General features: G+C 52.0%; 10 protein-coding genes across 10 annotated transcripts; 3 read left to right on the top strand and 7 right to left on the bottom strand.

Moving 5' to 3' along the window:
• Nucleotides 1-195: 195 nt before the first annotated feature.
• On the top strand, nucleotides 196-759 carry GLOTRDRAFT_11659 (uncharacterized protein; the record flags this gene model as incomplete). The annotated part of the gene is made up of 2 exons (XM_007868969.1): nucleotides 196-261; nucleotides 316-759. Coding segments are annotated over 2 exons (510 nt in total), but the record flags the coding sequence as incomplete, so codon positions are not given.
• A 1,065-nt stretch (nucleotides 760-1,824) lies between these two features.
• GLOTRDRAFT_62734 (DnaJ-domain-containing protein) lies at nucleotides 1,825-3,220 on the bottom strand. The gene is made up of 6 exons (XM_007869335.1): nucleotides 2,928-3,220; nucleotides 2,767-2,843; nucleotides 2,594-2,655; nucleotides 2,301-2,509; nucleotides 2,140-2,243; nucleotides 1,825-2,088 (listed from the first exon to the last, which is right to left on the bottom strand). Exons 1-6 carry the CDS (start codon nucleotides 3,089-3,091, stop codon nucleotides 2,000-2,002), a joined length of 705 nt encoding a protein of 234 aa, XP_007867526.1. The 5' UTR covers nucleotides 3,092-3,220; the 3' UTR covers nucleotides 1,825-1,999.
• Nucleotides 3,221-3,314: 94 nt separating this feature from the next.
• On the bottom strand, nucleotides 3,315-6,612 carry GLOTRDRAFT_78150 (uncharacterized protein; the record flags this gene model as incomplete). Its single annotated transcript, XM_007869334.1, has 13 exons — nucleotides 3,315-3,608; nucleotides 3,665-3,800; nucleotides 3,852-4,081; nucleotides 4,129-4,241; nucleotides 4,300-4,378; nucleotides 4,433-4,466; nucleotides 4,519-4,772; nucleotides 4,834-4,949; nucleotides 5,009-5,127; nucleotides 5,224-5,270; nucleotides 5,322-5,612; nucleotides 5,680-5,893; nucleotides 5,942-6,612. 13 exons carry the CDS (start codon nucleotides 6,610-6,612, stop codon nucleotides 3,534-3,536), a joined length of 2,379 nt encoding a protein of 792 aa, XP_007867525.1. The 3' UTR covers nucleotides 3,315-3,533.
• Nucleotides 6,613-7,037: 425 nt separating this feature from the next.
• GLOTRDRAFT_130597 (uncharacterized protein) lies at nucleotides 7,038-8,140 on the bottom strand (the record flags this gene model as incomplete). The annotated part of the gene is made up of 5 exons (XM_007869333.1): nucleotides 7,038-7,046; nucleotides 7,106-7,392; nucleotides 7,450-7,721; nucleotides 7,775-7,922; nucleotides 7,978-8,140. The coding sequence occupies 5 exons, from the start codon at nucleotides 8,138-8,140 to the stop codon at nucleotides 7,038-7,040; spliced, it is 879 nt and encodes a 292-aa protein (XP_007867524.1).
• Nucleotides 8,141-9,269: 1,129 nt separating this feature from the next.
• On the top strand, nucleotides 9,270-11,399 carry GLOTRDRAFT_94554 (uncharacterized protein; the record flags this gene model as incomplete). Its single annotated transcript, XM_007869332.1, has 7 exons — nucleotides 9,270-9,303; nucleotides 9,408-9,531; nucleotides 9,588-9,728; nucleotides 9,778-11,011; nucleotides 11,068-11,119; nucleotides 11,226-11,309; nucleotides 11,347-11,399. 7 exons carry the CDS (start codon nucleotides 9,270-9,272, stop codon nucleotides 11,397-11,399), a joined length of 1,722 nt encoding a protein of 573 aa, XP_007867523.1.
• On the bottom strand, nucleotides 10,227-12,344 carry GLOTRDRAFT_78146 (uncharacterized protein; the record flags this gene model as incomplete). The annotated part of the gene is made up of 4 exons (XM_007869331.1): nucleotides 10,227-11,445; nucleotides 11,500-12,016; nucleotides 12,076-12,199; nucleotides 12,256-12,344. The coding sequence occupies 3 exons, from the start codon at nucleotides 12,342-12,344 to the stop codon at nucleotides 11,534-11,536; spliced, it is 696 nt and encodes a 231-aa protein (XP_007867522.1). The 3' UTR covers nucleotides 10,227-11,445; nucleotides 11,500-11,533.
• Nucleotides 12,345-14,891: 2,547 nt separating this feature from the next.
• On the bottom strand, nucleotides 14,892-15,624 carry GLOTRDRAFT_130594 (uncharacterized protein; the record flags this gene model as incomplete). Its single annotated transcript, XM_007869330.1, has 2 exons — nucleotides 14,892-15,518; nucleotides 15,568-15,624. 2 exons carry the CDS (start codon nucleotides 15,622-15,624, stop codon nucleotides 14,892-14,894), a joined length of 684 nt encoding a protein of 227 aa, XP_007867521.1.
• A 1,231-nt stretch (nucleotides 15,625-16,855) lies between these two features.
• GLOTRDRAFT_116802 (aspartyl-tRNA synthetase) lies at nucleotides 16,856-20,564 on the bottom strand (the record flags this gene model as incomplete). Its single annotated transcript, XM_007869329.1, has 16 exons — nucleotides 16,856-16,864; nucleotides 17,011-17,039; nucleotides 17,096-17,126; nucleotides 17,182-17,394; nucleotides 17,454-17,552; nucleotides 17,605-18,153; nucleotides 18,211-18,435; nucleotides 18,487-18,651; nucleotides 18,715-18,770; nucleotides 18,827-19,046; nucleotides 19,105-19,265; nucleotides 19,331-19,577; nucleotides 19,640-19,705; nucleotides 19,765-19,845; nucleotides 19,898-20,176; nucleotides 20,358-20,564. 16 exons carry the CDS (start codon nucleotides 20,562-20,564, stop codon nucleotides 16,856-16,858), a joined length of 2,637 nt encoding a protein of 878 aa, XP_007867520.1.
• Nucleotides 20,565-21,121: 557 nt separating this feature from the next.
• GLOTRDRAFT_43755 (DUF185-domain-containing protein) lies at nucleotides 21,122-22,540 on the bottom strand (the record flags this gene model as incomplete). Its single annotated transcript, XM_007868993.1, has 6 exons — nucleotides 21,122-21,357; nucleotides 21,412-21,517; nucleotides 21,576-21,911; nucleotides 21,967-22,203; nucleotides 22,257-22,367; nucleotides 22,424-22,540. 6 exons carry the CDS (start codon nucleotides 22,538-22,540, stop codon nucleotides 21,122-21,124), a joined length of 1,143 nt encoding a protein of 380 aa, XP_007867184.1.
• A 524-nt stretch (nucleotides 22,541-23,064) lies between these two features.
• On the top strand, nucleotides 23,065-24,017 carry GLOTRDRAFT_130591 (eukaryotic translation initiation factor 6; the record flags this gene model as incomplete). The annotated part of the gene is made up of 5 exons (XM_007869328.1): nucleotides 23,065-23,074; nucleotides 23,126-23,308; nucleotides 23,366-23,718; nucleotides 23,773-23,893; nucleotides 23,947-24,017. The coding sequence occupies 5 exons, from the start codon at nucleotides 23,065-23,067 to the stop codon at nucleotides 24,015-24,017; spliced, it is 738 nt and encodes a 245-aa protein (XP_007867519.1).
• Nucleotides 24,018-24,209: the final 192 nt, after the last annotated feature.

Genomic DNA, 24,209 nt, shown 5'->3' with positions numbered 1-24,209 from the left:
ACTTTCCGACATCCACGCGAGAACCACGTGTATCAATTTGTAATCTAATTATAATATACGTTTGCCGGTGCCACACTCGCGTCTCCCAACATCCTTCACGTGCCACGGTCGCGTCGAGTGTTGGTGGCTTTGCCCGTCGCAGCAAGTCACTTCGAGTTGCAGCAAAACTGATATAATCCTTTCATCAGCATTCCAATGTCGGTCCCGTATCAATTGGTCCAGTGGGTACAGCGTTCTTACCCTAGACCGCAAGTGCACCCCGTATGTTGTATGTTCCGATTATGTTGAGACGTTTACTGACAGGCATGATCCTAGGGATGGCTGGAGCAATGTTATGAGTACATATTAGAAAATTTGAAACTCGACCCGTCCACGGATCTTCAAAATATCATCCATAACGTTGAAGCACAGTTTCTTCAGTCTGATCTGCAGGATTCCACCGTTCCTGGAACCGGTCTCCCACCCGACATATTCACATACGATGGCATGCGACTACAGGGCCCAATTCTCGTTCAGATTTCTGCCATAACAGATATAGGGCAAAGCGCTTTCTCTCTACAAAATGTCAGACAGACCCGTTTAGACCGAGCTGATCTAGCTGGTCTGGGACAGGAAGGCGACGAAGATGAAGGCCCAATCCCACGTTATCCCCGCTCGATGCTTCGGTTCCAATTGAGCGACGGTAACCTATCCATCAAAGCGGTCGAGTATCGCAAATTACCGCAGTTGGAGCTCGGTGAAACTCCTCTGGGATATAAAGTCAGTATCTCGCCTATCGAGCTTCGCCTCATGTTATTGTATCATGTCTATTCATGCCTTCCCTGTTGCCTCAAGAAGTGTCGAGCTGATAGTGACATTAGATGGTCCTACAAAACGTTCTCTTTCGCAGAGGAATCGCTTTCCTTGAACCTTCGACCGTTGTCCTGAGGGGTCATCAAGTAGCAGAGCTCGAAGAAAAGCAGGATGAAAACTTTGTAAGAGGTATCAGGTTACGAATGGGGTAAGACCAAGGTACATGGTCATCTCGGCTTGCTGACAATTCCTGCGCGTTGAAGACTAGAGGATGCACCGGAATCCCAAGGCGGTAATCTTGATGCAGATAGGCCCGTTGGAGATCAATCTGCATCGTTCCAGGTGGCTGCTGACGTCCATCCCGAGCCCCAAGCTCGACCCATAGCGGGGCCCGCCAACGTACCTAGAATCAATGTGCTCCGTAACCCGCTGGGAACGATGTCTGCTGCGGCGCTGGATCCAGACTCAGAGGATGACGAGCGCCGGCGCAAAGCGCCTAGGTTGCCTCATGCAGAGGCTGCCCGCCCATCCGAAGGACAAGCATCCCGTTACTTCGCACAGGGCTCGTCGAGTTCGGGGCAAAATCCGTGCGCAAATCTTGCCTCGGAGCACTTCTTGTCCTCCCCGGGCGCTTCGTCCTCACGACCACCCACGGATTATGCGGCACACATCCCTCCAGATGATAATGATCCAGGTGCCGGGCGCATGCCTAGCTCTGACGGTTTCGATGATGACAGTTTCGAACTCGATGAAGCAGCACTGGAGCACTTATCGCAGGTTGAAAGGAATGCAGCTCGAGCCTTGGGTCTGGGCCCCCCGTCTATCTTGGACTTTTCATCGACCGGAAGTACTTCAGATGCAGCCAGGATAGTTGATACAGATGTTATAGAGATTGATGACGACGAAGAAGAGAAGGAGAATGTTCCTATGCCTTCCAGGCGAGTCCGGCTGAGGACTCAGGCGCAAGACGATGTAATCGACATATCTGACTGAGAAGGGCAGCTCATCCCTGCCCCTCGAAGGCACCGCAAGGACAGTGTTCCATATTCACCCAAATCTTCTTTGCCGTATATTACCTATCGAGAATGTACTTGGGCCTTCTATCACAATAAGCAAATGGTATAATAATACAGCGGGAGTCCCGTAAATAACAACTTGAGCTCTTCAGGCCAGCAATGGGACGGAGACGAGGACAGGATAGTGCACATTAACCCAGTAAAGCGGGTCCCTTCGTCTTCTTCTTCTTCTTGGCATTGGAGAAGTTCCTCCAGCTACCCACGCGTTGCTCTCGCCCATCTGCCGCAAATCAGTCAATGAGCCACCTATGAAAAAATGTCAGGTCCATACCTTCCCATGCCTTCTCTTCTTCAACCTTTCTCTTCTTGGATATAACTTCCTCTTCCTTCTTTCTCGCTTCCAATCCCTCATTAGCCAAATTCATCTTTATCGCCCTATCAATGCAGACGCATTATTGCGAAGACAATTGTCCGGACTATCCTAGAACTTACTTGCGCCTCCGAACTTCTTCCTCAATAAGGAGATCCTTACTCTTCTCCCTGAGCTGAACTTTGAATGGAGGTTGGAGATCTTTGAGTTTGGGATCGTCATCCGTCGTCGCGGACGGGAGACCATGACTCTTCAGTACGAGAAGGCGCGCCTGTTTGATGACAGCATCCAATTCTTCGCGAACTTTGGCATCGCTTAGATCGCTTTCGGCCTATCATGGACAGAATCAGAAACACTCATCCAGGCGACGCACTTGGGGAAGTAGGATGCCTTGTTGTGAGACTGTGCAACTCACCTTCTTCAATATGTCAAAGGCATCTGGAGCACGGACGTGGGGGGTCTTGTCAGGATGGATAACTGTATATCACATAACGTACATTTGTTTAATCAATAAATAGACCATGTGGAGGATGGAAAGCGCAACCACGATGGTGGTCGCGCTGCTGGGGGTGCGGGTGATATGCTCACAAAGCGACAGTTGCCTGTATCGACGTTTGATCTCTTCTGTCGTGGCGGTCTCGTTCACGTCGAGAATATCGTAGGGACTGTACGGTTCACATGATGAGCCATCGCCCTCATATATTGAGCTGGACAAGCGGCAACCGCAGAGGGATACGTAGCAGACGTACTTCAACTTGAAAGCCTTCAAAATCCTTTCGACCTCAATCTCCCTCTGGAATGCCGAGGCTTCCCTGCTAAGTAACTTCTCGATGTCTTCATCGGCGGCGGGACGTGCTACTTCGCTTCTCGTGTTTGCTGCCGAAGCAGATGATGATGAGGCCTCTGTAGACATACCGTAGTCCTGAGTCGAATGCCTGTTGTCGGGACGGCGACTGAGAATGTAAGAATCGGTAAGACAGCGGCCTAGCAGCCCAGGATGGAGTGGCGGTTGATTGGGGAAGTTGGTGAGTGATCCTGGCAAATCCCGAAGACGCCTGAGATTGGGCACGTATAAGTGGCTGCCTGATCAAACACCTGGCATTATTAAACCTCTGCACTTGTAGCATGGTTACATGGTTCGCAAGTTGACAGCATTAGTGATTGCGATGGGCTAGAGTATCTACATTACGAGACTGATGAATATGATGCACATGTAACCAAGAGATATGCCAATGGAGCCTTTCAAGAAGATTTCAACGTTCTCGCATAGGTCGAGCGGTAGGCGAAACCTGTCCTTGGACATACTAAGCCACCTAGGTGGCTCACTAACTCTTATGAGGAGCTGATCCTCGAGCTTAACGCCCTGATACAGGAAGGTCGCATTCGCCGATGTTCGGCGCCCCTTCTCCAGGTCCGGACGCTACCATCAACTGGAATATCGAAAATCAGCTATCTTTGGCCAAAGTGTCGATAGTGCGCTACTCACCTGTACTGTCTGCACCGTAGTATAGATAGCGGCAGCCATACCGAAAATCATAAGCGCAATGTCAGCGATCCTCTGCCGCCTGGTGCGAGCCACCTTGTAGTGCAGCATAGCCGGGTACACGTAGCAAAGCGGTACACTTGCAATAGATTGTCAGAAACTGCCGGGGATAAGCAAAGGTATCACCCACCAAGCGAAACTTCCGATAAACGACACAAACTTGTCCAGATCCGCAGCCCCCGCCCAAGCCAAGAGGGAACAGCAGATCACGATCAGGAACCTGAACACGTTCTTCAGCCATTTGACCTTCGTGTCGCCTTTACCGCTACGGGTAAAGATGCCATTCTCCATAATGCGGACCGCAGGGAACAGCTGCAACGGCACGGAAAGTAGGATGGCGATGGAGTACAAAAATTGGACCTGCCCGAAATCGTAAGGATCTGAGGTTTTATCCACACGCATTGCACGATACTCGCCACTTGCACCATCTTACTACTCTGGTCCAAGTTAGTAATCACTACGGTCTTGATATCGGACCCAAAAGTCATGTATGCCAGTGCACCGCCTCCACCGAACAAGACTGGGCGGACACTAATCAGACTACATCTGCCATGAGATTGATACACGCGATTTCTTACCCATCAAGAAGAGCATAACACCAGTCAAGACAGCAGGGAATTTCCGAGGTTCGCGCATGGCATCGCTGATGGGGATGACCTACAACGACATATTGAGTTTCTGGCTTGCAGTCGTGCAGATCAGGAAACATACTAAGCCGATCCCTTCGAAAGAAAACACCGCAGTCCTATTTAAAACAGTTTAGATCGATCAGTAAACAGCGATCCTGAAGCACTCACCCAATCAACAGGGGGAAATCCTTCGAGTTGAACAATGCAACGTCTGCAACGCCCCTATCCGCAATGATGCTGACTTCACTCCCGAAGATGTACAGTAAGCCGGCAACAATGAACGCATCTGCCACAAGCGCGGCAGTGCTGAGCTTGGCGAGGTTGCGGATAAGCACCATCGGAAGGAAGATAACCAGCTGCATAAGGATAAAGTATGGGATTGAAATGAGCTTCGCGCATTTCGTTATACCCAACACGAAAGCCTAAAGGGGTGAGATGGATTGATTTCTCCTTACGAGCGGGCACCGCAAGTGTAAGACGCACCTGCAGATTTTCGGACACGAAAATTGTATATGCTGACACAAATCCAAGCTGAGAGACTGTGATGGAAGTCAGGATAGCATATCTGAACCAGGGACCATACAGTTCGCCACCGATATCTGTCACATGACGCGCGTTATTTAGTCAAGCCAATGATCTGCAGAAGAATCCGACTTACCACCGAAGCTTCCCGGAACGATGAATTTCGTCTTCACGAGCAACAGAAATGAGTACAGAGATATGAGAGCAATGAATGACAACGTCAGAACTGAGAACAACAGTCCTCCATTCATGAAACTGGTTCAGTAGCGTCCAACATTAAACCAGATCGAAAGGATGTCCGAGAGCAAAATCAGTTGTCAAGCCAGACCTGAATATAATTCACAGGCTTACGCTTTGCCCAAGAACAATATCCCAGTGCCAACGAAGGACTTCATCAACTGATTGGGAGAATGAGGAGAAAGCAATTGACGAGGCAGATAAAAGCACACCATAAGCACCGCATCCGTGACAGTCGCATCTCCGCGTGGTCCAACACTAGAGGCCCTTCTCAATCGAGATCTTGATTTCGACCTCCCCTGAGCGTGGCCAGGTAGAAGAGGCGTCCGCTCATGCGCGTCCTTCCCAATAGCACCGGCACGACTCTCGATATCGACGGCCAGCGTACCCGCCTCGGCAGGACCTTCGAAGAAAGGAGCGGAAGAACCGGGTAGGACAACGGCTCCCTCATCTTCTTCCGCTATGTCTTCGAGGTCTTCATCTTCGTCAAGCTCTTCACCAGCCTGCCACAACCAATAGCAAGGGTATAAACAGTCTGCACGTGAACAAACAACACGATAAATTACGCACAAAGTGCCCATATACATAGAGGAAGTCTATAAAGCTTCGCAGGATCCTCGGCTGCGCCCCCTGTTGATTAGCCTTCAGCAGCACGTAATTCCGCCTGAATCCGCCGGGTTCGTGGATGTGCTCAAATGCAGGATCTTGCGGGGCGGTGGACCCAGCGAAGGACGCAGCTCGAGGACGTCTACTGGTCTGCGTGTGCCATTTGTACACATCATGACTGGGAAAGTGGTTAGTACAACGTACTACAACTCAGTGTCTGACGAACGTTATGTCGGCACCCGGTGCTTGATATGGTATTGGAAACGGTTCCGTGTCTTCTCTGGTCAAACGGAAGACCGTGGAGGAACGTCTGGACGTGCCGGCCGAGTCATCATGTCTCTTAGACGCTCCATTGTACGACCCAGCTGTCGAGCCCGCATCCTCGGCGGCGCTTTGGCGTTCTCTCTCATCCTTAGAAACGAGATGTCTCCTCAATACCTTCGCCTTCTCTTCGTCCGGGAGAGCATCAAGCGTGAGACCTTCACTACTATCGTTGCTCGATGATCCATCAGGTCTCGTGGCGCTGAGACCACCCTGTGAAGCCAAGTCCCGCGATTGAGAGCCGGAGGCATCGCTCTGAAAATCACGCAGCCCAGATAACCTCTGCGCCAGCGGCGAGGCAGACGTCTTGTGCTGCAGCGACGGCGAGCTTCCGTTACGCGGCACACTCTGCCCTAGGCCACTTCCTCCACTTCTCGGAGTGCCAGCGACTGACCTGGGAGGGATGTTAGGCAAAGGTGGCGTTCCAGTGTATTGCGCACGGAGGGTACGCAAGTCAGGTGTACCTGAGACGTTTGCCGGATGTGGAGAGGGCGAGTCGCTAGGCTCAGGAACTGATAGCCGTGATTCTCGACGAGGAGAACCAATATCTAACGGTCTTGACGGCGAGCGCGACATAATAGCAGGAGCAGCTGAGCGCTGAGGGGAAGAGCAGTCGAGCGTGGTGTGCTTGCCTTCGGTATCTCGAGTCGGACGTAATGCCGAGCATGCCAAATGGGGTTCACACGTGCTTCTCTCATAATCCTTCGCCGTGATTGGCTGCCACCAACTGTGGGGACACTCCCAATTCTTACACAAGGTAGCACTGAGCCACAACAGAGCACAGACTGACTTCTGCTACCAAACAATCTTTCGCCTCCAAAGCGAGTCCATAATAAGTAGTATTAATGCCTAATGATTACGGAGCACAGGCTCGTTTGAGGTATCCTATGCTGTTCCATAAGTTCGGAGCTCGGGACAAGCAGGAGTTTCGAATAAATATACAGATCCATAACCAATTATGATTTAGTAATACATGAACACCTCCGCGCGGACACCAATTTTCACGCCTTCTAGAAGAAGTTCCGTAAGTACGCCTTGCGCAGTCAATGTGGAAATATATGGGACTGACCGCTGAGTACATCTGCAACTCCCGCCTAGATGGCACCAATCCTGGCACGGCAAACAAAACCACAGCCAGTAGCTCGGGAAGCGCCACCAAAGGATAGAAGAATGTTTCGTTGGTCGCTTTCGCTTCCATGGAAGCGTTCGTAGAACCCAGCGTGACCGTATAGAAAATATCCCGAACCAGGAGCAAGATGGATATAGCAGCAAGGACGAAGATGCCGTGCCGAGCGCCGAAGGCTGGATTGCTTATAGGGCTCGTGTAGTTGCCCAGCTCGATTTCGGTGTTGTACCCTAAAAACCGAGCGGGAAATCAGCAGGTGGTATAGTTACAAGGATGTTCCAGCTAACCTGGTGGACTGTTACCGTGCTCCAATGCAAGGACAAACGTCCGGAACGCCATGAGAATGGTCACTGCCAGGAAGACGTAGGTAGACGCTCTTCTCAGCGTTTCGCCGGTCGACACTTTGCTGCTGGTCCCACCCGAAATCTCGTCTATAGCTCCATTTATACCTATTACTACGGCAACGAGGAGCGCAATACGGATGAGGTGGCGGTTCCTTGTGATGCGAGTGGCCAAGCCGAATAGTCCAGGCATATCCCGCTGTCCCGCCATTTGGTCACTGTCATAGAGCGCGAGTGAGATGGAAACAAGAGAGTTAGGATGGCAGCCTACCGGTCGAGTACCAGCGTGTACGCTGAATAAAGAAGGCCAAAGAAACCCGCGTTGTAAAGGATTTGCTCCGCGATGAACAGATCTTCATTTTCGCCTGCAGTAGATGACGCCGCAAGCGCGGCGCGGATAGCAAATGCGGATACACGGACTGAAGAAGCACGACATATTAGATAAAATATTATTAACAAAGGAGCATGCCTCACTTGCGCAAAAAAGTGCTAACGCAATTAGGACGTATGTCGGCCGCTGGAAAGCGCGGACGATGTTGTACCCGAGCAATGGTAGATACGCCACGGCAAAGACGACGGCAGCAGCCACTGAATGTATGCCTCCCAACTTGGCATAGTTAAGTGATTCCGACGACATCTCCTGGGGTACGTTGGATGTGGCACTGGCAAGTGTGAGATATCGAGAAGAGGGGAGATAACATAGTCACAGTGCAGATAGTCTCTTTATAAGCTGCGATGAACTTTAGCTGCGTCTCAACCAACAGCCTAACGCCCAAAAGAATGCCCGCTGCGGACGGGTCGAGCGGACTGAATGAACTATCGGTGCACAGCCGCCTGTGCCCAAACGCTATTTCTGGAAAGCAAGTGGCAATCGACGCTGCATAGTCGCAGCGAGGACCAATCAGGGATCACCAAATGAGTTAAAAATACACGCACGTGTTACGGTGTGATGGACAGGTACCACTGGCAGTACGAGGTCCGAACTTCCAGGGAGAAGAATGCAATAGGTTGATTGGAGTTATGATCACAGCGAGCACCAGCCGAGGCCTGTGATAGCCTGAGTATCGAAACAGACAGTATCGGTAGTACAGGCGATAAACTTACTACTAGTAGATTCCAGGGCCAATGTCTTAGGTAGCTCGTGGTGAATGCGCGTCGGGAAAGAAGTGACGGGAGATAACACTCTTATATCACTACAGCATGCCAAAAATGCGCTTGTGAAGAGATTATGAGAAAAGACTGCCGGACAGGCAGTGCGGCGCCGGAGGCACGACATCCATCCGCCCACGGAGTTGCACGAGCAACTGAGAGTTCCCCTTGCTAAGGCTCCCATTACGGCAACAAGTAGTGTAAGCTGGGACCGAGGGTTTCATACGATATATAAGAATTGAGAATTTGTTTCTGTTGATAGCTGTGTAAATCCCAGCGTTTCAAGCTGTGTGATGCACGAAACAGGAGGCACGCAGAGGGAAGCCATTTTGTCAAAAGGTACCGGAGGCTGTCTGGGTGCGGTGTCGCTGAGACGTGGTTGCAACCGAGGCATTCTTGAACAACGCGGCGTTCCTCAGCCAATCAGGTTTCGTAGCGACTCTGACGTCGAGTCGGTCGATCTTAGATCGGATCACAGCCGTGCGCGGATGTGTAACCTGATCCGGCGGGTATCGACGTTGTGGCTGAAAGTGGTCGGCCTCGTATCGTATCCGAGTCCCTGCTCGTCTCATAAATGAACTATCTCGTTGGAATCCCTCACCTAGACAAACTCTAACATGCTCTCATTGGCGTATTATTGCTCCGGCCACGGTACGCAAACGATACGCTGCAGTGTGCCTTGCTAACGGAAAACATAGGATACGGTCATGCAACCAGAGTCTCAGCCTTTGCATCGCATCTCCTCACTCTGACAGACCGGGAACGCCCTACTATCCATATAATATCATCCGCACCCATGCATGTCTTTGCTGACAGTATTGCTCTCGGGGCTTCGTACCGCAACGCAGACATAGATCCTGTAATCGTCCAACCCTTGGCGTGGGTGGGACCCCACTTCAGTAGCTATTCCATCTCATTCACTGTCGCATCTATAGGTACAGAGTGGATCGGCAGAAGAGTATCGATGTGCTCAAAGCATTCATGGACGAGAAGGACAGAAAGGTCGAACAGGAAGTACAATGGCTTCAGGCGAACCGCATAGACTGCGTCCTAAGTGACGCTGCCTTCCTCGGCTGGTGAGATTTAGCGCCTCACACGAACGCCCTGTATTTTGACCGCATACAGCCTTGCAGCCAACGCGGCTTGTATCCCCTCCGTGCTCATCACGAATTTCACGTTCGACTCTGTCTACAGCTTCCTGTCCACGTCCATCCGCGAGCTCCCAAACACTCACTTTGCCAATGCCCCCACTCTGCACGCACCTAGCACAATCTGCGAGTCTGACCAAGGCGTACAGGATGACCCACTCCCCGAGGAAGTCCTCGCTCCCCTCGTGTCCCAGATACGAGAAGGATACAGATGTGCCGATCTCCTATTTCTGCTGCCAGGAAAGATACCTATCCCATCCTTCTTCGTGGAGCCTAGTTTACCCTCGACCAAATGGGTTGATCCTCATACCCGTGCCTTCTACCCGGAGATAGTTCAGAATCTGTCGTCCATAGACAAGAGCCCTCTCCTCCCTTCCATACCGTTCACTCCTCGCAATCAAACCCGAGAAGATAGACCAGCCGCCAGTCCAAAGCCCCTCCATCGATCCATCCGCCAAGCTCCCCTTCTCGTACGAGCGGCAGGACGTGCGATATACAACGAAGCCGGCCGACGCGAGCTCCTCACGTCAATCGGGATTCCCTCACATCTCCACGATCCAGAACAGACAAAGATCGTAATCGTCTCTTTCGGCGGCCAGCACTTCAAGAAGCCGCGCAGTCGCACACCCAGCCAAGCCAGCACACCCGCACACAGCCGGCGCACGTCCGAGTTCAATATCACGCAGCTCCCCAAGGCGCATCCACCGCCGGTCCCTCTCCATGCGGTAAACCTGCAACTGCAGAATCTACAGCTCAAGGAGGGCAGGGAAGGAGCCAAGGCGAGGAAGCGGAACAACAGAAAGGATGAAGACACGCCCCCGCTTGCAACACCGTCGCATATCCACATTCCGGGCGCCCCGCCAGTGAATAAGCCACTCAATTCCCCGCCGGCTATGAAGTCCCCGCCCATATTCCAAGCAGTTACGATCCCACCCACTCCCCCGGCGCTGAGCAGGGAACAAAGTAAGGACCCATACATGAATGGCAATGGCGACAGCACTGGGAACGGGTTCCATGAGGAGCACCTCGTAGATCCTGACCAGCTGCCGAAGCTACTGCCCGACGAATCATGGGTAGCGATAGTGTGTGGCGTCTCGTCGCAATGGGCGAAGGAGGATGGGGAAGAGCTTCCGCCTGGCTTCTACGTCGCTCCTAGAGACGTCTATATGCCGGATTTGATGGCGGTTGCGGACGTCCTGCTCGGGAAGCTGGTAGGTGCTTCAGACACCTGCGAAGATGGAATGCTGATTCCCCACGCGTTCATCAGGGTTACGGGGCTGTCTCTGAGGCTGTGGAGTCTTGCACTCCCTTTGTCTACGGTACGTCCTTCGACCTCTCAGCCGATCAGACGTTCAACATTGCCGATCTTGCTAGTTTCTCGGCCATTATTCATAGAAGAACATGGATTGCGCTTGTTCCTCGCAGAAAGTGGCATCGGCGTAGAATTGTCTGGCGCATCCTATGAAGAGGGAGATTGGGCCACCACACTAGAGGAAGCCTGGTTGAAAGGTAAAGATGCCAAGGCAAGAAGGCGGGCCTTGGGCAGCAAGAGTACAAGAGACCGAATGGAAGACTGTGACAATATGGCTCGGGAACTAATAGATTGGGTTAAGAAATGGAAGGCTGCGACGGAGTCTTGACCATACTGTAGAAAATCGTAAATGTATACGTCATTGATAATGCCAGATAGCACACGTACGGAAATAGTACTTCTGCATGCCGTTAGCATTGTCCTACCTAGATCGCGACCTTCGACGTTCAGACTTGCCTGGCGGGCGTCGAGTCTTTGGTGAGCGCGATCTCGAGCGCCTGCTCCGGACTCGTCGCTCTTCGACTGAATCTCTTCCAGACAGTCTTTGCTCTCCCGCGATAGGAGATGCAGTCTCGCCCCCCGACGGTGGTACACGCCGTGATATCTCAGTCCCCGCGACCCCCGGAACGTCATCCAAGTGCAAGTGCTCCGCATCGCCTGCCAATCTTTTCTCCTTCTCTTTCTCTTTCTTCCACATGAGTTTCTTCGTGCAACGTGCGCACAGGACCAATTTGACAAGGCATGACTTGTATGCTCCATGTTCTTCATATCCGAAAGGCACTTCCAACGTCTTCAACCGCACGTCACTACCAGCTGCGTCATGATACGGGCATCTTATATTCCCGCAGGTCGTTTCTCCAGCTCCAGAGAGAACCTCTGTTTCCGTCCGCCAACGTAGAGCGAACTGCCATGAAAAAGCAGGTCTGAGCTCTAGACTCTACGTTAATCGTAGACGATACTCACATTCCCAGATTTGTAGTGCTTCAGATCGCACACCGCGAATTCACGGTACAAATTATCGTAGTACTTCTTCGCTACCTTTTCTTCCCAAGATAGTGAGGTCTCGTCCACTTCCTCACGGAGGAACCTGCAGTAGATTTCAATCGCACCAACAGCCCGTCTTGAGCAGCGACGTCAACTTACTTGTGAGACGCCTTCAATATGTCGAACTCTGTCCTGACATTCGCCTGAATTGCTGATGAGCGAGAGCTGCTTGGTCTGAAGTCTACCATATCCGCCGGGGCCCGAGGTATTCAGCGGGCAAGGCTGCGGAGCCGGCGGTAAACAAGGTAGGGCACGTTGTGGCTGTGCCGTACCCCGCTCCAGGGTCCTGCCGGAGCTCACAGGCTTTGAGTCTTTGACGCATATTCTAAATCTATGTACTTAGTTCGACTCACATCTCCCTCTGGCGCAGATATCTTGTGTGCATACAAAAATAGAGTTTTTCATAGGTACATCCATACCGTAGACTCTTTGTCTGGCTAGGGGTAGATGGCGGTTGTACCCTCGGAGGGTGAGATCAATGGTCTCCTACATAGCTACACCGCGACCGCACACGCTCCAGACGAAGACTGCGTACATCTGGTTTAATATTACATTCATGGCAAAAGTCCCGCTGACGTGCCACGAGCTCCCTGTAGATAAGAGACTCCACTACCGAAGGTGACGACAGTCATGACGGAAGTCCCATCCAGGCGTCGGCTTCAAGTTGAAACTTGAGCTGTGGTATAGAAAGACACATATCACGAACCCTGCGCCTACTTGACACACTCAAGAGTGCGTCTACGGTGTCGGCCCTCGGCAGGCTTCGGCCGCGCCAGCAAATCAAACGATATTCATACATAGCGGCTCCTTATAATTTGGAACAGAAACAACTGGGTAATTTGATGATTTGGAAGGATGGTACACCGGCAACTATCATCATCATCTGCGAGGAAGGACTCCGCAGAAGAAAGCGAACCGCATAAATCTGAACCAGCAAACTCTGGTAAATTTCCGAAGTCCTGCGAAAGCGCGACAATATTCGTGCTCTATGACGCAAATGTGATAGGTCAAGGCCGTCCAGAATTTGCTCCCTCTAGTTGCCAAGCCCTGAACCCCCATAATTAACTAGTGAGTGATACGGCGAAATGCGTCTGACTCGCCTTTGATTCTCCACCGCAGGCAGATTTCCGAGCACGGATCTTTCATCGTCCGAATCAGAATCTGGTCATGTTCAGTACGCGTGCCTGAGTCAGAATCATGTCGACGAACCTGGCTGCTCCTCCGGATCCAGCGAATAAAGTGATGTCAGGTTGGAATTGCGAGAGTCATCACAAGAACGCAGCGGCACCGCAGCACAGTGAGACTGATCCGGTACATATACCGTGTACGGCGAGAGGCTGGCGGGCGATGAAGCAAAAACAGAGGCAAGGCCGTCCTGCCATTCGATAAGCTCACGAAACGACATTGCTGATCCTACATTTCATGAGTTAAGCCAAGCTGCCACATGGGTGTGCCGACCTTGGCTCGACATATCCTCCCTCGAGGCTCTTGAATGTCTTGTATTTCTCTGAGCCTCCTGTGACCGCGTCACATAAGATAATACGTCATTCATCGACGTGTCTGCTGGAAGATCCGCTCGTCCGGCGGCACCCTGTATACGATGCATATCACGGGGAATGAGTGGCCCAAAACGGGAGCACTCACGAAGGGACCAGCATTTACTCTTCGCAACACATCGCGAGCGAGCTCATCGCGTTGCAATAAGGTGACAGCACCCTGTGCCAGAGGATGGGGAGAAGATGAGAGAATGGCCAGGATAACCTCCGCCTGATACCACCGTTGCTCGAGGGCTTGAATATATCCTTTAGGAGGACCCGAACGAAAACGGGGTCCTCCGGGCAGTGTAAGGCACGTCAATGGCTAAGCAAAAATATGACCGACCAACCTGAGAACGTGCAATCTATGCCCGAGGTAAGCGACGAGCAGGGAAATTATTACGGTCTGCCCACCGGCGTGAGCCTCTGCGCAAGACTGGCACGAATCTCGATCTGCAGGTCGCACACATCTGCTCTTCATTCGACGACAATGATCACACGCTAGAAGGAAATGAGTACTTGCTTCCCGTTAAACATAAAACGCCCATGCCGACCTCTGTTCGCGCGACGCTTGCCTCTTTCCGAGCTCGCTACATTATCAGCGACCTGGTCCCAGGAGGTATGACCAAATTCATGAACATCGTCGGACATGACAGTAGTCTTACAGACAGGACAATTGCGAAGACGTGGGTATGAGGAAGAAACGGATCTTGAGTACACTTACATTTATGAATTTGGAGCGTAGTAGTCCTGGTGGCTGCAGGCGGGTGAAAGTGGCGACGCGCTTGTTACATAATCCATCTCACCACCCAAAGCAAACCCAAAGATGTCCCGGAAAGTCCAGGACATATTCCATAAGTATCTTCGTAGACCAGCGGTCGTCTGAGAAAATACCGAAATTACTGTCCTTGGACATCTCACTGAGTCTATCATGATGCTTAGATTCGGGTGAGAGCCGGCACATCGTCGCCCCTACTATCTACTCATAACATTAGCTTCCGCAGCATTGGATCAGATGAAATGGACTTGCCTTAATACACAGCTGATTCCATTTAGTAAGCCGAGGCGACCCACACCTCAGGCCTCAGGTCTCGACCCCCGATGGAACGAAAACATTTTGTCTGCAGTCGTTACGGTGCTCGCATATTGCCTCCGGCACAAACATGAATACAGGCATAATTTGCTCGAAAAACCAAGCGATCAGACAACGTCAACTATCACAAGGCGCTTCTGACCCCTATCGTCTTCGAGCAATACACAAGCGCACCCGGTCCATTCATCTAAGCGAGTCAAGACAGGAGACATGTCCTTGACTTCATCAATCACGAAACTGCCGAGTCTGACCTCCTCCGGAGAGACCTGTAAAGCCTCGGCTTCAAGAATCTCATCGTATTCCTGCAGGACCCGAGGGAAAGTGCAGGTCTTGAACACCAACCCGCGACCTTCCTCGGTCTGCACACAAAGAGCGAATCGGGTGCCGACAGCGGGAGCCTGCGCTACAACCTGAGGCACCCGGAAGGACCGCAGGCTGTAATGCCTGAGGTCTCGCGAAGGCTGAACTATATGCATGACACCCGGTCCCAAGATCATCAAAGGGCCCTGGTGACCACCGTACAGTTTATCCCATATCGCAGGACTACCGCTGAGTTGTCCTGATGACCAGGAGTCGAAGGTTGTCGACCAGACGGTCTCGCTGGACACGATGTCCAACACGGACGATTGCGTTCTGCCGACTAGACCCGATGACTTATAAACCGAAATGCCGTGGCTGTTGCAGAGCAATACAACGTTCACCGAGAGCACGTGTATCGTGCAATGGGTTTGCTCCTGTGGGAGCGTGTCAAGGCATGACACCACGGCAATGAGAAGCACGTACGTGAACTATAGCAGCGTGCATGACACTGTCATCTTCATCTGTATGCACCTTGCGCATATAAACCAGATCGCGTCCCTCGTAGTAGCAGTCGAATGCTAGCACGTTGCCCGCGAGGGAGGCATGCCTAATAACATGAACACCTTGAAGTTCCGAGCGCGAAATCACGCTAGCTAACCGGATGTTTTGCTTTACTGGAGTAAGGTGCAGCTCATAAATATGTATTCTGACAATTTAACGCTTGAGATCGGTCAAGGGATTTCGGAGGTACGACCACAAACCTATCTGTGCAGTGAAATAATGCGTAGAAGTTGCCCTCTGGTGTGACAGACGTACAACTCATATTAAACATGGAAGCGTCCGTTAACGATGGGGCCGAACAGGCAAGTTCCATGGTTTCAACTCTACGGACTTGCAGAGTCCCTTCTGAAAACAGACAGACCATCCATTCTCCTCCTGGGATGAGTTGAACGTCTTGAAGTTTGTCCCAAGTATACGACCGTACGTGGCGAGGCATTGGGCGATCGTAATGCCATCGTTCCGTCATCAACACCGCTTTCTTGGCTCTTCTACGGAGCTGCTGTACAGTAGCGCTGCGCACAGTAGCCATAACCCAGCTAAGCGGCAGTGATAGGAGACTACAAAGTGCCCGCCTCCATAAGGATGCATCCTCCGTTATGACAAACAGAATCTTGCATGTCTGTATCCCATGTGAGCGAAAAGGCTAGGATAGTTGCTCTCCAGGGATACTGACGGATCTCAAGTTCTCAACGTCTTCCACGGATAGATATTCCATGATCATGAAGAGTGTCTCGGAGGGCAATTCGGTGAACTGTGCCATACTCGCGAAAGACTAAGTCGATATCGAACAGAGAACCAGCAGTAAGCAAAAATTCTTCCAGAGCAGCAGAAAACCCTCAGCGAGCGCGCGAAGTTTAGAGGCAAACTCATCCACGCGCGGGAGAAGTGAGAGCCGCGCCGGCAGCGGCTATAAAATTCCCCATGCTCGCCGTCCGAGACATAGTAAGGCCACCATCACAACAAGCGGAAAGCAGACTGAGGGGGACATTTTTTAGAGGTAGCGGACAGCTGTAGTAGTGTAACGGACCCGTACCTGTTGTACTTCAGCTTTATGTATTGCTTGGAGTTATATCGTGGAAATGTAGGTGTATCAATAGGCCGAGATCGACATTAGACGCTGATCGGAGTCGCCGCCGGACACTCAAACAGGCGAGTGTCGGGCTCACTCAAGCTGCCACCATCGAAGAGACTCCCTCGATATCGATAGGTCTCATTCATACTAATGATTCGTTTATAAGGACTAAATATACTACAACAGAAGTACATGCCAATGTATATATACTAGTAAGTCATACATTGAGATCAACTTCGCTGTACAGTAGTCCGTGATGTCTATGGGCATCTCTATTTGTCCGCCATGACAACGTCCAAAATCGCTTTCACCCCCTTCAGACCTATCGTGGGGGAATGAGCTCTATACTGATAATTCTTCTATGAATGACCGACGCACCTATACCGCCTTTGGGATAGCAGACATACAACTAAGAATGCAAGGCGTCAATCTCAGCCTACCGCGCTACTCTGTCATACACCTACTGGCTCTTCCTCCACCCCGAACTTGGTACGGAATAGACTCTTGTTAGTGAGATTGAAGCGGCTCGCGATACCGTTATAGCTCTTCTCGAGGATCTTCATAGTGACACCAGACACGTTGTCTGCACTATGGAGGTGTTGACTTGCCCCTGGACCAAAGGTCGCGCTCTGCACTCCAGCCTCACCCATCTTCTTGATGACATAACTCAAGGTATACTGACATATTCGCACACATCAGTCACGGACAATGGACCTTCGGAGGACAGAAACATTACCTCAATGGAGCCGCTCGGCGCTCCGGGAAATTCCAGCGCCCACTTAACCTGGAAGCCTCTCGCAGCAGCTATCTCAGCAAGCACTACAAGCGCGCAGATCTACCAAGTGCAGAATCAGTCAATGCAGCTTGGTCGATGTGTGACAACTCACCCGGCCTTCCTTGTCCCTCGCGATATAATACAAGCGATGATTCATGTCATCGAAAGGCCTGACACCCGTTAGATGAAACTGTCTACCACTCCGCGAAGCCCTCCATTCTTCCAGCTTCTTTTCGAGCTCATCTCTCGTCTCTTTGTCCACCTCGCCCTGAATCTCAGCGACCTGAAGCCCCTCCCGCTCCATCCTGTGCATTTTGCGCCTGACATTCTTGTCGTCCTCCAGATCAGCCTGTGCAGGGTTGAGCTTCTGATTCGCTACTGCAATTACGGAACTCCAGCCCAGTGAATCTGTCAGGTAGCTCTCCGTCTCTGCATCAACGCAACACCATATCGGCTTCAAGTTTTCCTGCCTAAGATAACCAAGGTATGCTTGGGCGACTTGCGGTATCTGCTTCGTCTCGCATAACGGATTGCCGAACGCTATAGCAAACCCGCTCTTAGTCATGTAGCCAACTGCGGCTCCGGTCTTCTCGTCCCGCCAGACAGTCCAGGAAGGGTCGGTCCAAGAAGTGTTCGTTCCGTCGCCGTACTTCGCAATGAGCTTTAATGCCAGACTTCAGAGCGGACCCGAGAGAAAGATAACAAGACGTTTACTAACATTCTCCAACGGAGGCATATCCTTTCCTTGTCTCTTGGCAACGGTAGAAGACTCTGGGCCTTGTAACAGCGCTTGCTGTGCTAGGGCTGCTGTTGTCTCCACTGAGTCATTCCCGCTCCTGGAAAAGCTCTTCGGGTCGCGAGGGAAGAGGCTGGCCCATCTGATGTTACCAAGCTTGAGGAAGAGCATGATGACTCGCTCGAGTCCTATGCCGCCTCCTCCATGCTGGTTATCGATGGTCAGTGCGCCATCATTCAGCAATGGTTGAGGACGCACCGGAGGACAGCCCCACCTAAACCCGTCTACGTACTCTTTCATGGAATCAGGATCGAGGCCGGCACTTCTCATCCGCTGCTCAAGCATGAGCGCATGATGGATTCGCTGTCCGCCGGACAAAATTTCCTCGCCTCTCAAGAAGAAATCAAAAGAGTTTGAGAAATTCTATGGATGGTTGTCGACCAATAGGTCATAAGATGGACATCATGTAAGGTTGGGTCCGCTCACATCGTTGTTAGGATCTGGCATCGTGTAGAAAGGCCTGGCAGAAAGCGGGAACTTGTCTGCCAGCCTCAACTTCAGCACATCGTGGCCCGTGCGCCCAAGGCTGATCGCTCACCGAGAATGTAATAATCTGTGTGATACTTCTCTTTCACCAACTGTCCCAATCTCTGCTCCGCCTTCGTGCTCAGGTCCTCGTACTCGGACGGATCGGATCCGTCTTCCTCTTTCCACCCGGCCTCCTTCAAAAGCTGGATGCCTTCTGCGAACTTAAGTCTGGGCGTCTTGTCTAGGAAAACAAAGTCCTCGTGCGGGAACTGTAATTTCACTGTCTCTATCTGTAGAGCAGGCATTAGCAACGATCCTGGGGGTTTAATGTGGTTCAATGGATCTTACCTCGTCTCGATATCGTTCTTGCAAACCTCGGAGGATATGTAGGATCATTTGATCAAGCAGATCCATGACTTCGGTGTAGTCCCGCTCAATCGCCATCTCAACGTCGAGGCCAGTGAATTCCGTCAAATGGCGGTGCGTATTCGAATTCTCTGCCCTGAATACTAGAATATACCAATACTCTCAGTGGTGTCCTGTGCGTGAAGACTGCACACGTCTGGCAACTTACCAGGTCCGACCTCATACACCCTTTCCAGATCCGCTGCGATGCACATCTGTTTCCCCACCTGCGGGCTCTGTGCCAGGAATGCTGGCCGACCAAAGTAATCTACCCTGAACAGGCTCGCGCCGCTTTCGACCCCGGACTCTTCGAATTTCGATGTGTGGATCTCTATGAATCGGCGGGAATCAAGGAATTCGCGGAACAGGCGTGTCAGGCCCGCGTGGATCCGGAAGATGGCTTGCCGAGTGGGAGTCTGGAAGACACCGCCGGTTAAGAACGCTCGAGGTCAGACAAGGTCACCGAAGACGAACTTACACGAAGGTCAATGACCCGATTGTCTAGTCGCGTCCGCTCGCCGACTCGTACTTGATGATAATCCTCCTGCACAAGAAACCCTAACATCAGAACTGCACTTTCCGCTTGCGCGGGATGGAACGCACTTGGTCTTCTGTGGTCTTCGGACGACTAGCAATTTCCACCTGGAAGGGCAGAGGCACACTAGGTTCTGCGATGACGAATAACTAAGGGCAACGTTAACAGTCCGACCGCGGCAGAGTGAGCATTCACACTTACCTTCTCGACTCTGACCTCGAAGTTGTGCACCGTCGTCGTAGACACTTCCTCCTGACCCTCCCGGGGTTTCTGTAGCTTCCCATGAGCCAGGACTATGGTTTCGCGGCTTAGTCCCTCAGCCCAGCGGACCATGTTCTCCGAAATGGCACCCTCCTGAACTGCAAGAACCCCCTGGATGGTATGAATTTGCTGTCGGAATATCAGGAACATGATCTTCGGGCTTATTGCTCGGACATGATGGACTCGTGCTCTGAAGCAGACGGGTTCCTCCTCTTTCCTCTCCGCGAAAGTTGATAGATCTGCCCGTTCTAAGAGGAGGTTGATATCGTTAGGAGCGGTGAGAAGTGATGAACGCGTACCATTGCTACTCGCAGCCAGGTCCACCGGCCCGTAGTTACCCTTCAACGGGTCCTGAACAAAGGTTGAGGGTTGCAAGTATCCTGTTCCTGATGTCACTTACAGCCTCGTACGCCTCCCTCTTATTAGCTTCCCGTTCCTTGGCCTGCTCTTCGTCTATGCGTGCCCGCTCAGCTCTCTGTTCCTCTTTCTCGATCTCCTCCCGCGACGGCTCATGTAGCGATGGATGGTCGGCGTGCGTATGCTCCCGCGGAGCATTACTGGACTTGTCAAGTGACAGCTTCGAGAGGAGGTGCTTGACAGCAGACATGAGGGCAGTGGCAAGTATCGACGATTGCTGGGTTAGGAACCGATCGTGCTGTCAAACAACCTTAAGAGAGGAAGACCAAGGAACTTGCCCACAGATTACTCATTGACGTTGGAGTTGACATCACCTTTCGAGCTTCTTTGATGACTTACGGAGCATGGCGTATTTAGATACATAGCAAGATAGCACGGAGTCCCATGGTAACTCGGTCAAGTGATTCACGTTGTGCACGGTGGCCCCCCATTCTTGCTGGCCTTGGATTTTACAAATCCTAGCGACGCCCCAGCTCCACGAAGGGAAAAGCCTGGGCAGAAAGACTGGATTTGGAGGAGGGCGTGGGCTGGTGCGGGGAGTAAGTACTGGGGAGAAGGCGTCCACGGTGTGTTGATGAGCATGATGTCAGTGGCAAGCGTCGTACCGCCGGCTCACTACCGCCGGCTCACTAAGACGTTGCCGCCGGAAACGCTCGGATTCATTAGCCAGGGAAACGAGGGGGAACAACAATGGCATGGAGGCGAGATCATTATTTTGCGGCATAGACACTCGCAACAATCAATATCTCATGATGTTGCGAATGGCCACACAGTATCCGTCCTGATCTCTCTATCCTTTCCGACAAGCCCAAGCATTTTGTACTGTTCACCCATACTGCTCCTGTCCACAAGACGCCGAGCTGCTTGACGAATGCTGTCCGCCCTCTCTTCGCTCTGCGCAGCCCGAGCCAACACCTCCACGCGCTGCTCTAAACCCATACCCGTCAAGAAATCGGCCTGCGGGATAGGTCCTAGTGCCTGGGCTGCGTAAAGTTAGACATAGCTGCCAGCATGAAGACGTCGGCGACTATACGCACCGGCATCACTGGCCGCCTCTTTGAGATAGGCGAAATCTACGTTGACTGTCAAGTCGCATTCTCCCGGAATAGAGAACGGATCAACGTGTCGATGGTTTTTGAATGCCTGGCCAGAGTGAGGTTAGATCGGAGAAAGTCTGCTTTATACCAAGTCATGTACACACTCTGAAGGAATTTCCGAAGAGATGCTCGGCTCCGTAGTCAATGATCAGGGCGCATCCGGCGTTCTTACCACCCACTAGCTGTGCAATCTGTCGTGCAATGCTCCAGGCCACTGGGCTGACCTCCAACGTAGCACCGACAGGCAACTTGTCAAACCGCGGTGAAGACGCCGCGAGCACTTTAGAGAGAGGCGTAGCCGCCAAGACAGTCTGGAAACGCGTTTGCTTCCCGGCCGAGTCTTGTGCGGTCGATTCTGCCGGATTGTCTGTGCTCTGTGCCTGGTTATTTGTGTTGTCCGCGGAAGCTATCAGGATCTCTTTCCACCCATCACTGGTATGCTGGAAAGGCGAGATCATCCGTAAGCGAGGAGGCATGCAATCAAAGGATAATCACCTGTAAGAGGTGGAATGGCAAAGCGTCAAAGAATTCATGTGCGACCACCATGGAGTATACCTCATTCTGCGCGGAGACATCTATTCTATCCAGACCATCATGCCAATGGGCGGCCACGTCCAACCGGCTCAAAATTGGACGCAGCTTGGCCTCTTGCACAGAACGTAGTGCCTCGCTCGTCTCTACGAGATGCACGTCCTGGATGGCTTTGGCACACGCAGGAAATCTAGATAGCGTCTAGGGACCTGGTCAGTCCTGTCCGATAAGTGAGCGGTCAGAGGCATGCGTACCCGCAGTATATCATCCACCAAGGTTCCCCTGCCAGGCCCTAGCTCAATCAATCGCAGCTTCCTGGCCTGCCCCACCTGCATCCACTGCGAGAGTAGCCATACACCTACAAGCTATCTGAAGTTTGTCCTGTCAAGCTTCATCCCACGTCCCGAACATGAACACAGACCTCTCCAAATACTTGACTGATTTCAGGACTCGTGATAAAGTCACCCCGAGCGCCAAATATGGGATTGTACGGATTGGCGTAGTAGCCGTGAGTGGGATGGCTCAAGCACATCTGCATGTACGACGCGAAAGTGATGGGACCCGCTGCCTGTTCTCGTGAGTCCGTGAGTCTCGACCAGCGGCCCCGAGGATGAATTCAAACCTTGATATTGTCAAGCAGTATCTTCTCTATCTTTGTTGTGCCGTGAGCATCGTGGAAAGGCGCTGAAGCATAGGTCCGCTCTGGGACCGTCTGCCCTCTCCTCGTGCCCAGGGAAGTAGGTCCTTTGCGGAAGCGAAACGCCTGCTGGCAGCATCGTTGACTCGAAATGCTCGAAACGAAACCCTGCCTCGATGCCTGGAACATGAGCAAGAATGACTGCCACGGTACCGCTGAGCGCGCAAGATGACTGTCGAAGGGCAGATGTCCGAGCTTGACGCGTGATCGCCAAATTTATAAGTCGCGATCGACTGCCGCTATGGCAGAACCCCGTCCTTGCCTGCTGATACCAGTCGATCCTCCCTCCTTTCCTCTCGATTGCTAGAACCTCTACTAGTTTCTTAAACAGCTCACACACAACCGAAAACTAGTCCACTACTACCATGGCTACTCGTGCGAGCTCTATCCTCTGTTGAAGCCACGGCTTTCTCACTTACGCGCTAGGCATACGATTCGAGAACAGTAACGACATTGGAGTCTTCTCCAAACTCACAAACGGGTACTGCCTAGTGGGCATCCAGGGCAGCACCAACTTCTACTCCGCGTTCGAAAGCGAGCTCGGCGATGTCATCCCCATCGTACACACAAGTATTGGGGGGACTCGCATTGTAGGCAGATTAACGGCGGGTACGTTCATTCTCGATGTCCTCATTTGATTGGTTTTTGATCCTGCCTTTACGCTAGGTAACCGCCACGGCTTGTTAGTTCCCTCGACTACCACTGATCAGGAACTGCAACACCTCCGCAATTCACTGCCTGACACGATAGCCCTTCAGCGGGTGGAAGAACGGCTTTCAGCCCTCGGGAACGTCATCGCCTGCAACGACTACGTCGCCCTCGTCCATCCAGATGTCGATCGTGAAACCGAGGAGATCATCGCCGACGTCCTGAAAGTAGAAGTGTTCAGGCAGACCGTGGCAGACAACGTCCTGGTGGGCAGCTACTGTGCGATAAGCAACCAGGGCGGGCTCGTCCATCCGAAGACGAGCATTAGTGAACAAGACGAGCTGAGCAGTCTCCTGCAAGTTCCCCTGGTGGTGCGTCCCGGATTCCCCTACATGATGTATCAGAGACGAACTAGTGATTTACAGGCAGGAACTGTGAATCGCGGTTCTGACGTGATCGGGGCGGGTCTCGTGGTGAACGACTGGTGTGCATTTACAGGGCTGGACACGACGGCGACCGAGATCAGTGTGATAGAAGCTGCCTTCAGTGAGTTTTTTTAGGTTATGCAATTGTGTCCCCGCCTGATCTGGTCGAAACAGAGTTACAGGGCCAAGAGTCAACTGCAGTTATTGGTGAGATGCGAGATTCTCTGGTGGATGCTTGGTCTTAAGTATTTGGGGACGGGGCATGGTATTGGGAAGTCTGAAGTATGAGCGTGTATTTTTACGTCCTCTCGATGTAGCCTTTACACTCATAAAACGAGGCGTTGAGTGCTTCACACTGGTGATCCAGATCTAGCAGAGGGCCGGCTCATATAAATCACAAGTCGATCTCAAGGTTGTTTAGTGGCTTATAACTAAAG

The sequence above is a fragment of the Gloeophyllum trabeum genome (genome assembly GCF_000344685.1).
Source record: "Gloeophyllum trabeum ATCC 11539 unplaced genomic scaffold GLOTRscaffold_00009, whole genome shotgun sequence".
Taxonomy (NCBI): domain Eukaryota; kingdom Fungi; phylum Basidiomycota; class Agaricomycetes; order Gloeophyllales; family Gloeophyllaceae; genus Gloeophyllum; species Gloeophyllum trabeum.
Note: the sequence above shows the minus strand (reverse complement) of the source record. Positions and strands in the feature narration are given on the sequence as shown.